This window comes from Lipophrys pholis, assembly GCF_963383615.2.
Source record: "Lipophrys pholis genome assembly, chromosome: 16".
In the NCBI taxonomy this organism is placed as follows: Eukaryota; Metazoa; Chordata; class Actinopteri; order Blenniiformes; family Blenniidae; genus Lipophrys; species Lipophrys pholis.
Genome location: NC_137634.1, coordinates 15,023,731 through 15,040,153, shown reverse-complemented (window position 1 = coordinate 15,040,153; position 16,423 = coordinate 15,023,731). Strand labels below are relative to the sequence as shown.

At 43.8% G+C, this 16,423-nt stretch overlaps 1 protein-coding gene across 1 annotated transcript; it reads right to left on the bottom strand.

Moving 5' to 3' along the window:
• Positions 1-5,284: 5,284 nt before the first annotated feature.
• LOC308121860 (E3 ubiquitin-protein ligase listerin-like) lies at positions 5,285-16,181 on the bottom strand (the record flags this gene model as incomplete). The annotated part of the gene is made up of 32 exons (XM_080483386.1): positions 5,285-5,475; positions 5,600-5,767; positions 5,886-6,080; positions 6,451-6,671; positions 6,765-6,930; positions 7,064-7,250; positions 7,386-7,463; positions 7,642-7,879; positions 8,902-9,115; positions 9,279-9,423; positions 9,507-9,642; positions 9,741-9,868; positions 9,976-10,089; positions 10,250-10,406; positions 10,501-10,711; positions 10,820-10,970; positions 11,096-11,249; positions 11,336-11,575; positions 11,716-11,905; positions 12,011-12,052; positions 12,166-12,384; positions 12,575-12,871; positions 13,034-13,291; positions 13,380-13,527; positions 13,692-13,882; positions 14,001-14,174; positions 14,689-14,869; positions 14,971-15,023; positions 15,113-15,343; positions 15,560-15,658; positions 15,758-15,964; positions 16,140-16,181. The coding sequence occupies 32 exons, from the start codon at positions 16,179-16,181 to the stop codon at positions 5,413-5,415; spliced, it is 5,298 nt and encodes a 1,765-aa protein (XP_080339512.1). The 3' UTR covers positions 5,285-5,412.
• Between the last annotated feature and the right edge of the window lie 242 nt (positions 16,182-16,423).

The following is a 16,423-nucleotide window of genomic DNA, read 5'->3' as shown; positions in this document are numbered from 1 at the left end:
ATCAATGCTGCTCAGGACTTGTCAGATATACTCCCAAGAGGAGATGGAAGCGTTCAAAATCCACAGGACAAAGTATACGGCTGTTATCACGTCTGTTCTGGCACCACATTTCAGAGAGGAGTTAAAGGAAGATATTGATGAGTCTCCATATTCTCTCAATCTGGATAAATCCACAGATATATCAGGTAACAAGCGCGCTTGTCACTCACTGGAGATAGTGGCAAATAAAACAATGCAACTCCTTCCAAGCAATCTGGAATATACGAAAAGAGAAACCTACAACTGGTTTCGACATTCAGCAAAACGCCAGAGTGAGTATAACAGTGTCAACAAGGCCATCAATGACGGTGGCTGTCCTCTGAAATTAATATCCCCCAGCTCAACCTGTTGGTTGGTGATTTCAGATTGTATCCAAAGAATTTTAGAGCAGGAAGATGCCCTCAAAGCTGCACTTCAGTTTGGTTTCAAATGGTGAACACTGCTACACAGCCAGGCTTTTGAATGAAATGTACAGTGACAAAACAAACAGTCTGTTCATGCACTTCCTCCGGCCGTGTTGATGGAAATCAAAACTGTGAACAAATATTTCCACCTGGAAACGGGAGATACGCTGGGTGTTTTTAGGGATGTTGACAAGCTGTACATGTCGACATTGAGGAGAGTTGTGAAGCCCAGTGTACTCCGCATGAACAACGACAGTCATCTCAGGGAACTTGACCTAAAATCATCCAGCCTCTACCTCTCACACCAGGACACGGACCATCCTCATTCCAACAGCAGCTGGAAGCCAGCACATTAGCGCCGGAGCTGAAGGATAGAATCTCCGCGTGCTGTTTTGATTTTCTAAAAGAAGTGCTGGTGCAGTGTCAATGGAAATGCTCCGCAAACTGGAGCTTTTTTTGTCCGAAGCTGGTGATGTCAACAATAAATAGGCCAGGAGTAAAAGACTTGCCCGCTGAGTCTTTCTCTTGTTTGGTGGACACCTTGGAGGGCCAGTGGAGAAACATTGCATCAGCTGGCTTCTCAAGTGATCAGGCCATCGACGCCTTTTGGCTGGAAGTTGAGGCATTTCAAGATGCTGGGGGAAACCAGTGTTTCAAAGATTTAGCACTGGGTGTCATCAGATTGCTCACTCTGCCCATTTCAAATGCCCACGTTGAGAGAGCGTTTTCCCAGGTGACCCTGCTGAAGGATGACACCAGAAACCGCATGGGATTCCGGCTCCTTTCCAGCCTCATGGATGTGCGCTCTGGCCTGAGCAGAAACTCACTGACGTTCGCCACTTTTAAACCTCCCCGACTGTTGTTGGGGATGTTTGACTCATCCATGTATTAGCCAGCTGACCTGGCTTCCAGTGACTGTAAATAGTTCTTCAAGTTCTCAACATTGTTGAAGTTAATGGAAAGACGCTGATTCTGCGTAAAGGAAAATGATATGTATGTCACATGAGCTCATTTGCACTGGGACTGATTTTGCTAACTGTAGAAAAAAAGGAGGAGAAAAAAAAAGAGAAGGAGGGAGGGAGATGTGCTCTGTATGTGAGTAACTTAGTTTTATTTTAAATTGTTTTGCATGTAGTCCTCATACAGGTCATTTGTGATGTAAATAACAAAATATATAAGGCCTACACGGCTTAAAAGTGCACATTTATACATGGAGTTGGCATTATTACTAATCAGGGCCAGGCGCTTGGATGCCCGAGGTTCATTTTGCAATTTGTGTAGCTTATGGTTGATTTACTGCGCTCTTGTTGGTTGCAATTTGCAAAAACCTATTTATCATTTATATGTGGTTATTTGATGCAGTTCTGAAGCTCTGGGTGTGTTGTCTTTTGCATGTGTTATGATTTTGCGGGTTTACACGGGTTTCTGGCAACTTCGTGGTTTGGGCTGGTTTTTATTGGAATGGGCGGGTTCTAATATGTGATAGGGCTGGAAACTGTCAATCTGATCTGGCAACACTGCCAGTTGTCTGGGGTTGCAGTTTTGTGGACGAGTTATCCTAGAATCCATGATTCTAGGATAACTTCAATTGTAATCCTGCAGTTTCTTTAAAAAACAGTGTTTAAAGTCGGTACTATCTTGACCAGCGTAATGATATTGTTGTCATGCGTGCTGCGTTTGAGTCACATGTAAGCCGCTGGTCCAATAGGAGAGCGCAGAACATCCAAGATGGCGGCGACCGCGATAGATCTTACGGCAGTTCAGAGGAAAACATGACAAAAACCTTTAATAAGCCATCAAAAATATGCTATATGGCACTGATATCAATAATGCTGAAAAAGCATGTAACACTGCTACTATATAAGCCCCGCAGCTCGTTAACATGTCAGAAAGCGGGCTTCCGACACGTTAACGGGCACTGAACGCATGACTCAAAGCCGTCGTCCATGAAGCAGCGTTTTAAATTTAAGGCTTATTATTGTGTCAAATATACTGATATATCTTACTAGATATATGAAATATATATAAAATATCAATTAGAAATAATATGCAAAACTACACTGTCCAGGATATATTTTCTCCCTAAAATTCTGAAATCTCATCCTTGGACGAGTTGTCCTAGAATCCCCGTCCGTTGGGGTACTCTGGACCAGAGCTGGCCCAAAAGAGGTATAAGCGAACGTAGCGCCTGCTTCGGGCCCCGCGGGGACTAGCGGGCCCCCAAGAGCAATTAACAAATTATATACATATATTACTTTTTATTTTTTGCATGTATGCCTGATGATTTCAACGTGATCAAAGATATATTATTTTACAAAAACACAATTTTTGGTCACCAGAGTGCTGCTGCTGATGTAGGCCTAGTGATTGTTCCTGCCTCTCTTGAAATGTCAAAGCCCTGCTGCACCGGTGATGTGTGCCTCCTGCCATGCAGTACCACTGTGCATCCGAAGCGCAGGTAGAGGCAAAACAATGTCATGATTTGTGGAGCTGTTAATAGCAAATTGCTATAGTTGCTGATGAACCAAAAGTATCTCATTATAAATGGCACAGCCGCGGCTCTCAAGAGTACTGCGTCGGATATATCATTTAGAAGCAGTTTTCCATTGTCGTTTTTTTTCACGCTTTTCATCGTAACATCATTGGTACCACTATTATTTTCTAACTCACATAAATGAATAATGAAACCATACTTTTGGTTCATCAGCAACTAAAAAACAAACTACACACTACTGTAAATGAAAGCTTGGATTAAATTTTTTTTTTTAGAACTGTAATCATCGTGTTTACATAGGTTACCATTGGAAACAGCTGTAGAGCTGCGTTCTATCATTCTACACCTCCTTTCCTCTGCAATGTTGAAGCATTTGATTCAGACACATCCAGCAATAAAGTGAAAGGAGCAGGAATTTACTATGTAATGCCCACGTGTTGAAAAATAAGCCCCAAGCTCATTCATTGGTTTTTTTTTCTTTCTTTCTCCGGTCACTCCGAGGCACCGGACTAAATCAAGATGGACGTGAAAAAACAATACATTTGGTCAGTGGTCAACAAAATAAAATAAGCAGGAGCAATTTTTCATCCATAGGTTGACAGTTGTACAGACCGAAAGGGTTTCGGCTGAAGTTAAACACTTATTTCGCCTCCTAACCCTATTAACAAATCAAATACAAGATGTAGCAGACCGCAAGACATCAGACTCTGAACTCAAGCTTATAATACACTTAATTTATACAAGTATACAATACAGACCAAAAGTTTTGACACACCTTCTCATTCAAAGAGTTTCCTTTATTTTCATGACTATTGACATTGTAGATTCACACTGAAGGCATCAAAACTATGAATTAGCACATGTGGAAATATGTACTTAACAAAAAAGTGTAAAACAACTGAAAACACGCCTTATATTCTAGGTTCTTCAAAGTAGCCACCTTTTGCTCTGATTACTGCTATGGACACTCTCTACATTCTCTTGATGAGCTTCAAGAGGTAGTCACCTGAAAGGGTTTTCACTTCACAGGTGTGCCCTGTCAGGTTTAATAAGTGGGATTTCTTGCCTTATAAATGGGGTTGGGACCATCAGTTGTGTTGTGCAGAAGTCAGGTGGATACACAGCTGATAGTCCTACTGAATAGACTGTTAGAATTGGTATTATGGCAAGAAAAAAGCAGCTAAGTAAAGAAAGACGTGTGGCCATCATTACTTTAAGAAATGAAGGTCAGTCAGTCTGAAAAATTGGGAAAACTTTGAAAGTCTCCCCAAGTACAGTCGCAAAAACCATCAAGCGCTACAAAGGAACTGGCTCACATGAGGACCGCCCCAGGAAAGGAAGACCAAGAGTCACCTCTGCTGCGGAGGATAAGTTCATAGGAGTCACCAGCCTCAGAAATGGCAGGTTAACAGCAGCTCAGATTAGAGACCAGGTCAATGCCACACAGAGTTCTAGCAGCAGACACATCTCTAGAACAACTGTTAAGAGGAGACTGTGTGAATCAGGCCTTCATGGTAGAATAGCTGCTAGGAAACCACTGCTAAGGACAGGCAACAAGCAGAAGAGACTTGTTTGGGCTAAAGAACACAAGGAATGGACATTAGACCAGTGGAAATCTGTGCTTTGGTCTGATGAGTCCAAATTTGAGATCTTTGGTTCCAACCACTGTGTCTTTGTGCGACGCAGAAAAGGTGAACGGATGGACTCTACATGCCTGGTTCCCACCGTGAAGCATGGAGGAGGAGGTGTGATGGTGTGGGGGTGCTTTGCTGGTGACACTGTTGGGGATTTATTCAAAATTGAAGGCATACTGAACCAGCATGGCTACCACAGCATCTTGCAGCGGCATGCTATTCCATCCGGTTTGCGTTTAGTTGGACCATCATTTATTTTTCAACAGGACAATGACCCCAAACACACCTCCAGGCTGTGTAAGGGCTATTTGACCAAGAAGGAGAGTGATGGGGTGCTGCGCCAGATGACCTGGCCTCCACAGTCACCGGACCTGAACCCAATCGAGATGGTTTGGGGTGAGCTGGACCGCAGTGAAGGCAAAAGGGCCAACAAGTGCTAAGCATCTCTGGGAACTCCTTCAAGACTGTTGGAAGACCCTTTCAGGTGACTACCTCTTGAAGCTCATCAAGAGAATGCCAAGAGTGTGCGAAGCAGTAATCAAAGCAAAAGGTGGCTACTTTGAAGAACCTAGAATATAAGGCGTGTTTTCAGTTGTTTCACACTTTTTTGTTAAGTATATAATTCCACGTGTTAGTTCATAGTTTTGATGCCCTCAGTGTGAATCTACAATTTTCATAGTCATGAAAATAAAGAAAACTCTTTGAATAAGAAGGTGTGTCCAAACTTTTGGTCTTTACTGTATATACAATGTATTCCAAGTACACATGAATACACATCATATAGCTGTACAAGTCCAGTTTATCCACAGTATATGCAATACACGATCAAGTCCCGCTGCATTCAGAAGAATGTTTCTCTGCAGAGTGGGCAGGTGGACTTGTCGCTGGAGGTGAACCATTGGCACTGAACAAAGAAGAGAAGAAGAAATCATAGTTACTCACATGATGAACAATTGCAACTGAAACAATGTGCCAAGGTATATCAGTAATGTTAAATCTGCACGTATCTGACGACCACATAGACTCACCAAACACGCCGAGTGGAATTTCTTCTTGCAGGTGCGGCAGGCCTTCTTGGGGAGGGAGTAGTTGGAGCCGTGGATAACAGAACAGCAAATCATACAGTCCTCTACCCCCTCAAAGCACTTATCCACATTGTTCTTCCACAGAGCCAGGCCCTCCATTATGCTGCCATTCTGTTGACACAAACATTCCTCTCAATATTTCATTCTCTTTTCTTTGCTCACCCTCCTGAACCCCCCCCCCCCCCCCTTCTTACGACACCAACGTCTTGCATTTAAATCCAGTTTTTACCTGATGCGTGAGGTAGGTGCTCAGCTGCAGCATCCAGTTCCTCCACTGCTGCACGGCGACACCCACGTGCCTCTCATTCTCCACAGTAATACAGCCCAGAGGGTAGTTCTGCGGGAGCTGAATCACCAACTCCATGACGAGCTCATCCACAGAATAGGTTGCAGTCACCTCCCGCGCAGCTGAGCGGGCTTTGACCTGGGGCGACCAGATAAATATATTTACTCTTTTCAATGGGGATCTTTAAGAGCCTTTAAACTAAAACTCAAGAAAACTAAATTTTGCAGTTGTAATAAGTGTTTTGGAAGAAGAAGCTAATATTTCAAAATTTTACGACGGTCATTACAATTATTTAAAACTTATATGGCGGCGATACAGTAATGTCCAGTGTGATGTGGTCAATTCCTGCAATTCCTTTTATATTTAGTGACAACAGAGTAAAAGCTGTTGCAGTAATCTAATCTAGAAGATGTGGAAGCAAGAAAGACCTTTACCAAATCAGCAAAACATCTAGGTTTTCAAAACAAAGTCACACAACATTTATAAATCAAATTATTGGTGAACTCACGGTCATGTTGTCGAGCATCTGAGTGCTGGTGTGCACCGACGAGATCTCCTGGGCTGAAAGAACCGGGCTGACGTATTTGATGGTGAACTTCTCCACAGCCATGCTCCCTCTCTTCTCCTGGCTGTTCCACCACAGCCGCACCATGGCGGGCAGGTCTTGCACTGTGCTGTAGTACACGCTGCAGGCCAGATGGTGGAGCTCCCACTTGACGCTGTCCGTCTCTGCAGGCCAGAAAACACAAGGGAGACGACAATTGAAGCTTGTTTACATTTCACAGTACATGAAATGTGTAGGAGTGTGTCTGCTTTGCTTACGGTCAACAGCGAGACTCAGGCTCTCGGTGAAGAAGGTTTTGGTGTCCCTCGTCTCCGCCCCCTGGCCGGGGTAGATGGGATTCTCAGGCATCAGTTTGAAGAGGTGGAGGAGAAGCTTATTGAGGGAGCAGCTTCTCTTGAGATACTGGGCATAATGGGCATGCAGCTAGAGAGAGAATGGCAGCACCAATATAAGCATTATTTCAGTCAAAACTAAACATCAACTAAACTTCTGAATGGAATGGCTTCTAGAAACTGTATCGTAGATATTTACTGAGACACAAGCACTCATGACTCACATGGGATGGCGCGGATTTAAAAAAGGTCAGGAGAAGTTTCCAGGCCAGCAAATATCCCAGAATGCAGGAGTACTCCGCACTAAGAGGCTGGACCACTGCAAACTCTCCCACTTGAACCGGCGCCAGGATCTTATCGCACATCCTCTCACAGGTGGACAAGAGGACCATCAGTGCAGCTGGAGGGGAACTGAGCACAAACATGGAGCTTTAAGTATAATTAAAATACTTTTTTACAATACAAACACATAAATCCCATCTTTCAGAAAACATCAACCATCGCTTGGTTGTAAAAAGTAACAGGGACTTTGATGTGTTGACTTACAGGCATGGTTCATCTCCGTCATCATCAGACTTGTTGCCGTCTCCTTCTCCGTCATACTCAGGCAACTGAGGCATGATTCTACAGCATCAGAATAAACAACTCATTTTACATCACAAAGTAATTATGACAAGAACAGTTTGAACATTCAGACGCGCTCAAAGACCTCCAGAAATGTGTTGTACTTTACTGGAAATCTTTATAAATGCATTGAAGCAAAGTTACCCCAAAACTCAGGCTTTCAAAAAAAACTGCTTACTTTTCCAGCAGCTGGTAGACGGTGATCTGCAGAGGTCTGGACCTGAATCGAAGGAGCGGGCAGAAAATGTTGAGGAGCGTCTGAAGCGGCAGCGGCAGGTTCGTCTGTTGGCCTGCTATAAAGCGTGGCCGCAAGGAGTTTTGGCTCAACTGCTGCACGGGCACGAAAGTCAGAGCCACGCCGACAGACTCCAGCACGGCCACAGGGAAGACGGGGTCATCTGGATCAGTGAACGTATCTGACAAAAGGCGATACAGAGAAGAGGTGCAAGTTATGAAATCAGGGCTTTATGCTAAACTTGATAAAAAATGTTTGTCTACTGCAATGGCACTGGCCTGCATAAATTTAAGTATGACACACTAAAACCAAAATTGGAAACTACAAACTCAGAAATAAACATCTCTAATCATTACAAGTCAAATACCATGTGACTCCGTCCAAACAAAACCATTTGTAAGAGCTGAATTTATGACAGCAGTGTTGTCCTGAAGTTAATTCGACTTTACAAGGGTGTCAAATGAAGTGGTGAAGGTTTGTGTTCTGTCCGTCAACATTTTTAAAAAGTCCAGCTGTTCAGCCAAACTGATAAATATTACAAACTAAAATAATTGTAAACAATAAATGTTGTTCTGTGTGTTTGTTACTTTCAACCACACATTGGGGACCCGATCATTGATAAAGACTAAGCCGGTATCCAACCACAGACTTTCGGCTGAGTGGCATCAGGACGATGTCTGTATTTAAAATGTTTAACCGAAGAGCTGAAGTAGTTTTTGTCCAGCAGGGATCAATCTCCAAAGTATATTGGAAAGAGCAGCAGAATCACCTCTGCAGAAGTATTTAACCCCAGGGCAGTCCCAGACCATGTGGATAAAAGCGCCCGTGAGTTTATCTGAACTGCAAGAGCAACTGGGATCTGCTGGGAATTTCAGTGAGTGGAGTCTCCTGAGAGAGAGAGCGACGACCTGAGAACGTCTTTGGACTTAATCATTTTGGGATATGCTGATATGTCTGTGGGACTCTCCAATATGGGGAAGTCAAAGACGCATCATCCCTTTTCTTTTCTTCATTAAGAAACAAGGTAATCAAATAGTCCAATGGAACATTTTAAAACAGGAATATATATTTGGATGCAGATTTTACTGATCAGTAATGAGGACGATGTACAATGTGTGGTGTGTGTGTGTGTGTGTGTGTGTGTGTGTGTGTGTGTGTGTGTGTGAGACACATAAGCCCCAAATATAAATCCCACAGACTCACTTCTAATGTTGAAAGGCAGAGGCAGCAGCAGGCTGTAGATTCCCTGGACGAAGAAATCTGTCCATTCAGCCGCCAGTTCTGACGGCAGCTTCTCCAGCACGTCGGACGACGGTGAGGCGAAGAACTGGTTGAGCCTCACTATCAATGCAGCGTTCTCACACACAAACAGCTGCACCCACGGGTTCCACAGGCTGCTCACGTTCTCACCAGCCGTCTGAGGAAAGATCAAAAAAAGGACAATTGTCAGACAGAGTCAAACCAAAAAGTGAAGTTTTCTATAAAATGAAGCACACCAACAGTTTCCAACATAATTCCACCCTGAATGACTCTCCTGTTACATCGCAGCCACAAAACAGCACATTTCCTTCATGTCTCACCTGCAGCCAGGCCAACATAGAGCAGAGCAGAAAGTCCCACTGGTCTCCCCCCATAACTGTTGGACAGTTGGTCACCACCCAGGACAGGAAGCGCATCATCTCAATGGTGAGAGTCAACTGTTCTGCAGTGACGTCAGACAGGTCGCTGGAACACAAGGGTTGTATCACATGAACATGTATGTTCTTAAAGTGTTTGTACAAGTGTAATAAACTGTATAATTACATTACCTGCTAAAGAGAAACCAGTCCTCCTTACTGTTCCTCCACTCCATCACAGTGGCCAGAATAGCCTGAACAACCTCCACCTCTATGTGTGTGTTTGCTTTCAGACAACACAGCAGTACTTGGAGACACCCACACACATCTGTGACAAAAGTCCAAAATGGTTATTTGACAATTTTGTTCCACGACTGCATTTGATGTTTGTATTTACATCTGTCTGTGTTTTGAGGTTATTCTTACTTCCATCCTCCTGCCAGTTGATTAATCCAGCAGTCGCCAGATCTACCAGAGTCTCTCTGTCTTCTGTTGTCATGGTCGGGCACAGGACCTGGAGCGTGCTCAGTTTGCTTTGGGACACTGGGAACAAACTGATAAAACACAAAGCAATGTCAGTACACAACAACACAGTGGCTGAACTGACCACAAAGAAGCTTTGAATGTGAAATCCTACGCATTAAAATACTGAGTTACAGACCTGTTTGAACTTCCATAAAGTTCCCTCAAAGCTGGACTGTGAGTCGCGGCCAGATTCGTGGTGAGGATGTAATTTTCTAGAGTCAGAGACCACAGACCTCCATCTGTCACTGACCTGAGGGGAGAAAACAAGTACTTGTTCATTTATGTCCACTCTGGAGATGATAACGCACAATTCTACAAATTAATACTGCCGTTATAGGTTTATTCATGCTTAGTTTTCCCAAGTACAAAATGTATTTCTCCTTTGTATAAAGACTAATGATTAATGTTACCTTGAGTAGAGAGTGTCCAGCAGGGTCTTTATTGGGACGTGACTGTGTAGACCGTCTGACAGCCCCCAGTTATTCAGCACATTTTGATATGCAGAAACTATAGGAGGGCTGTAATCTACCTCCTTACACCACTGCAGTGCATAGAGAAGTTCTGAAACTGCAAAATGAAAGCAAACATAAGCAAATCGAAAAAAGACAAACATTTTGGTCCGCGCACAATCCATACGTCATGTTCTGCCTCATGTGTGTACCTGTGCAGTTGATGTTTTGGAGTAGAGAAGGACACTTCAAATCATTTTGGTCACAAGGAACACACGAAACTGCCTGGACAACACTTCCCAAGAGGGCACAGGCACAAAGGTGGGCTGGGAGTTTGTTCAGCTCTCTAAATTCCCAGATGTCTACTGAAGTTTTTCCATAAACACCTCTGTGACGGCTAGATAATAAAGGTGCTTTGATCCACTGAAAAGGACAGACAAAAACAAAAAGGGGGGTGTACATGAATATCAAATGTTTCTTGTCCAATAATAAATTTAATGCTAAAACCTCAAACCGTATTAGATTGCTGACCTGAGGTGGTAAGGCCTGTCTGATTCTGGTCCATTCTGTCTGGCTTGGCATCATGACAGTCGAGAACTGGTTGAGGATGGAGGATGACTGATCACAGACGGAGACGATCGTCTGCACGAGGTTTTGTACCGCGAGGACCAAAAGCTGTAACCTAAACATATCCCCAGAGTAAACTTAGCTGAACAACAAAGCCAATGAAATGATTCTTGAGATTTTGTTAGACAGATACACATAAAATACAGTTTTCTTTAGAAAAGTTACAAAATGCTTGATTACCCTTTAATATCCAGTGACGCTGTTCGTATTTGTTTCTTCACCCAAAGGGCTGCGGCGTGCAGGAAACCACCTTCTTTGACGTCAGCGTCACGGTGTTGGACCAGCGAAGAAACTCCAGTGACACACACTTTCTTCAGCTTATCTAAAAGTGAGTCTTTTCAAGCAACAAGAAAATGTAGTTAATTTTTGTTATCTTACCTGATGTATGTATCAGAGTATTTGTTTGAACACTGTACCCACCAGACAGTTGAGTGTGTGTTTGATCCTGGGCAGTGAGCTGGAAGACGGTGAGCAGCAGCTCCCCAGCAGAGACAAGTAGAAGACAATCTCGTACGGAGGAGAAGAAAGTGGAGGCCACATCACAGATGAAGGAGATAAGTGGCTCCATGTTGCCTACATCAGACAGACACTTAGTCTCAGAAAGAGTGGCGTGGAGCTTCTCCAAGATCTTCTCCAGGTACACTTCTCCAATCAGAGACTCTGTATGTAAAACAAGTCAAGACACTGATTATACAGAATGAAGAAAAGCACATAAAGCCCAGCTAATACATACTACTTCAAATAAAACAACAAAATAAAAGGAACGCGACTGTTTGCTGTTCGTGTGCGTTTGTACTCACCGTTGTTGTGGTGCTGAGAAAGGACCAGACTGAGAAGTGTCCAACTGTGGCTGCCTGAAGAGGAGGTGGAGACACTACAGCTGCTCCCCACTTTGCACAACTCCTCAGTCAATCCAAGGAGCTGCTCACCCAGAACTAAACCTTTGAGCCAACCACTGCAACTCTTCAGAGTGTCAGGGTCTGTACATGCCTGAGGGGACAGACAAGCTCATACGTTTGACAGTGTCCATTTAACGTATTTACAGGTAACGCCATCCGATTAAAAACATAATAATTGTGATTTTGCAACACCTACCCTCTGAATGACTTGCAGTATAATTTCCCACTGTAAGCCCATCTAAAACAACAGAATGGAAAGTGTCAACAACAAAATGGCAGCACAGTTGAAGCACAACATGTAATAGAGTGTAAATTAATCTGTCACGTTATGACACGTGCATCTAATGTTACCGTTGTGATGTGGTTCAGGATGCGGGTGGTCTCCTGTCGGCTGCAGCAATAGAGTGAGCTGAAAACCATCTCGACCAGGTGCTGAGTATCTTTGCGGCCCTTTTCAGCCAGCCACACCAACACCTGCTCCAGTAGGAACTCTATTGCTGGATTTTTTGTAATCGTCTTATTGCCCGGTGTAATATCCTTTGTTTTGGTCTCATCAAGTTCAACCAGTGTCTAAGATGAGCACAAAAAAATTAAAAAAAACTGTAAAAGCTACATAAGAATCCTGCATTTATATATCTAATACAATGAGCTTGAGCAGTTTTCAATTGAAAAACCTGGAAACATGCTAAAGAAAAGTTTATCAGTCAGTAAATGACTTCCATTATGATACGCTTCTCTGTGACTGCGAGATGCGACTTACAGTGAAGACTCTGGGTGTGTGGAAAGACCGCAGGAGACGGGAGAGGAAAACATGATGTCTCTCTGAGTTTTCCTCATTCACATGCACAAAGCACAACTGTGCCAGCTGGCACACGACAGCTTCAAAATGTTGCGTCTGCAGGGACCCGAATGCCTTCTCGTTCACTCGCTCAGACACTGTCTGCACAGGCTCTTCAACACGGGCCCCCTCAACGTCTTCCGACTCAGAGAAACACATCCTGACAGATTTCTTTCTCTGGACATGCTTCCTGTTCACCCTCTCAGGGTAACGCATCACCTGGGGAACAAGAAGAGAGAACTGATTCATTTAGGAAACATGTTCGCCGTATCACTCGGGTCACAGAATTTGTTTTGACAGCCATAATGTTGAGCCATATTCTCAATCCTACATGATCCGGAATACAACAGTGTCAAATATTTGCAAACAAAGCAAACTCACCTGCAGCAACACTGCTATCCCTTCCAAAGCCTGTGGATCAGCTGCCTCGTTGTCAACATCACCAACAAGCATACGGCTGAGGTCCTCCCAAAAGTCCACTAGAAGCCTTTGAAAGACATGTCTTTTATCATTAGCTCCACCTTCACTGTGTAAACCTGCCCTCTTCTCCCAGGAAATGAGCATTTCTGTGACCAAAAGGTAAAGAGGGCCGTTCTGCAGTGAAGGATTGCTAAGAGACTTTTCCAGTAGGGGCAGGAGCTGCAAAGAAAATAACAACATTAACATAAGAAAGAGCTGGAATTTAGTAGATTTGATTGTGGAGGAAAGTCTGCATGATGGAGCGAACCTGCTGGGTGATAAGCATGATTCTGATTCTCTGCTGGTCTTCCTCTTCCTCCGCGTGCTGCAGGATGCAGTACCTCAAGCATTCCACAACAGCCGTCACTATCGCGGCACTTTCTGATGGGCTTGTCACCGCACGCTTACTAGAAAGGCTGGAAATGAAGCAGTGTGTTGCAAGTATTATGGTGATGACAAAGACATACTGGTGGATTATTTTTGATTATTATATCAAAAGACATTACAAAGCATAAAGCAAAGTTGCAATTTGAATTGTGATATTATATTAATTATCCACTATGTGATAAGGAGACATTACCCTTGAATTAAAGCAGTGAAAAACGTGGCGTAAAAGTCCAGTTTGGGATCCGTGACCTGCTGGGGCAGTTTGCTGAGGAGTGGCATTAGATTGGGGTGAAATGCTTTAGCCAGGCCTTTTCCACCATCTTCCAATACACGCCAGAGTTTAGGAAGAAACCCTTTCTGAGCATTCACATGTGTCCAGCAATCCTGAAATACAAAACAGAAATATGAAGACTTAATTGCAATAACAGTGACGATTGAGAACAGCATGTAGAACTTAAAACATTAACGTATGTGTGAAATCGTGCTTCAACCACAAACTTACAGGGATGGTAGACACAATGTGAAGTACGGCTCCCATCACCGGCGGCAGCACGACGGGATCTGTGTCGTCGATACTGAGGAGCACAGCTGGACACAGTCTTGCTGCTTCAGCTTGGACCAGACCAGGAGTGAACTCACACAGAGAACACACCATCTCAAAGAACGCCCCTCTCACCTGCACAGAGGTACAGCAGAGTTACTACTTGAAAACCGTGGGAAGAAAACGTCTGTGATAGCTTCAGATTTTCTTAGATTGCTGCTCCAACTGTTCATGAACCAAGTATGGACAAACAACTAAAACAATGCACGTTTCTCAATGAGAATATCAATCTCACTCTCTGCTGGTGGCAAAAGCAAGCGAACCCTTGGATTGATTGAATCTGATTTGATCACAGTAACTTCTGTTAAACTCTACTAGTTACCGCTGATCAAACCTTCACTGTAACATAAGAAATCCCTAGAACATTTTGCCATCACATGCAAGAAAAGATCAAGCTGAGCACTTAAAGTTGCATCCACAAAAACAAAAATACATTCAAAATATTACAAATACTATATACTGTTTTTTCATACTTGCCAACATTACCTTTTGAAATGCAAGATGTGGTCAAACTAAATACAGAATTTATTTTAAACTATCTTTAATTCAGTTCAATTAGATATTACTAAATGCTATAAGTTACACATACTTGTGGAGTCTTGTGTTTGTTGTACTTCCAGAACTTTGTGGAGTTAACCAGCTCGGGAAGTTTTTGCTCCAGGGCCAGCCGGTCATTCGGAAGCAGCAGAGAGAGCAGTCTCTTCACCCCCAACAGAGAACTGGTCAGCATGCGCACATATTTGGACTCTCTCTCTTCCTCTGTCACACTTCTGGAGAAAAGAGGAAAACCGGTTTGCCGTCAAAGACTGTCGGAATAATTCATCATTGTGCCCTGTACAGTGGGATGATAATATGTTGGTCTTTAACTTACTGTGGATCACTCAGTGTGTCTGCTGTTTCCTTTAACAGAATATCTGTAAGTACCTGCAACATAAATGGCATATTAGTTTTACATTCAGCTCAGGGGATTACAGTAGAAATCCCTCATCCACCCCTGGAGCCCTGTTACCCACATTAAGGATCTCCTCCTTGCAGAAGCTGAGAGCTTCAGGCTGTTTGGCGGGTGAGAAAGCAGCCTGGAAAGCCTGGCACGCGGCAGAAGCTGCAGGTGTGTAGGTGTCACACTGGGACAGGATCCAATGGCCCATCAAGCTTTTGAGGAAGGGGGCCAAGCTGCGCCGAACTTTCAGCACCAGCTGCTCAAAAGCCTGCTGGGTCGCCTCCCTGATGCGCCGGTCATGATCCTGATAGAATCACAAAGACTGATTACTGCAAATTCACACACATCCCCAATGAGAGCACTTACAAGTCACTCTCATGGAGTTCTGAAAAGTTGTTTGTGTGTAGATACTTCATCTCTAAATGGATTGGAGTTGTTTAACAGAGAAGATGACAACTCAAAATCTATTGTGGTGAAGTTAGTGTGGCATTTTGAATGAATTGAATGAATGGTAAGTCACCACTGATATCTTCCTGTAGATCTTGGGCCAGTAGGGTAAAACCCCTTTGACCTCCTCGGCATCCCGCTCCTGGCACATGGAGCCGAAGTCCTGCACAGCCTGAGGACAAGACACATGTTAGTACGGCACTGCAGGGTCACATGAGTGTGATCAGACATACGTTTCATCTGAAACAGTCAGGCTTATCTCGATACTCACTTTCAATCGGGTCATGACGTCCCGTTTCGACATTTTCCTGAGAACCAGACGGAAATCGGCGTCCACCAGGTTGTCGATGTCCTCGTCGCCGTGAACCGCTGGCACGTAGCTCAGCTCCGAGGACGCCGTGCTGTCAAACCCGATGAACCCGGGGATGACGCCTCCTTCTCGGGCCAACAGCTCGGCAGCTCGGCCACTGTTGGACGGCTAGTTTCGGAGACACAAACCACAGAGAATGATGATCTGAACCAGCAGCGAGGTTTTCTGGACGTTATCAAACAGTTTGAAGTGATGACCTGAAGTTTACATACGCATGCGCTCGGCTTTTGGAGCAAGCTATCACGATGACATTAAGACGTTTGAAAAACTGGCAGCGACTTACCCGAACATTTCCCTTCGTTCGTTGTCTGATTTTGCAACCCATCGATGCGTCTAGGTTTGTAAAGCAGCGGAAATTTAACCAAACAATATTTGTGGCTGGAAGTCACAGAAATGGAGATACTCGCTAAAATATTATCGTAAATGTTATTCAAATAATTGAATAACAGTGATAACATTAATACAATAGCACTCTTCTCTCACAAAACGTGTGGCTTTCTCCTGAGATTGTGGCAATGCTCTCTTTTACGCCTTTATATATATTATATCCATGACTTTGATCTTCTC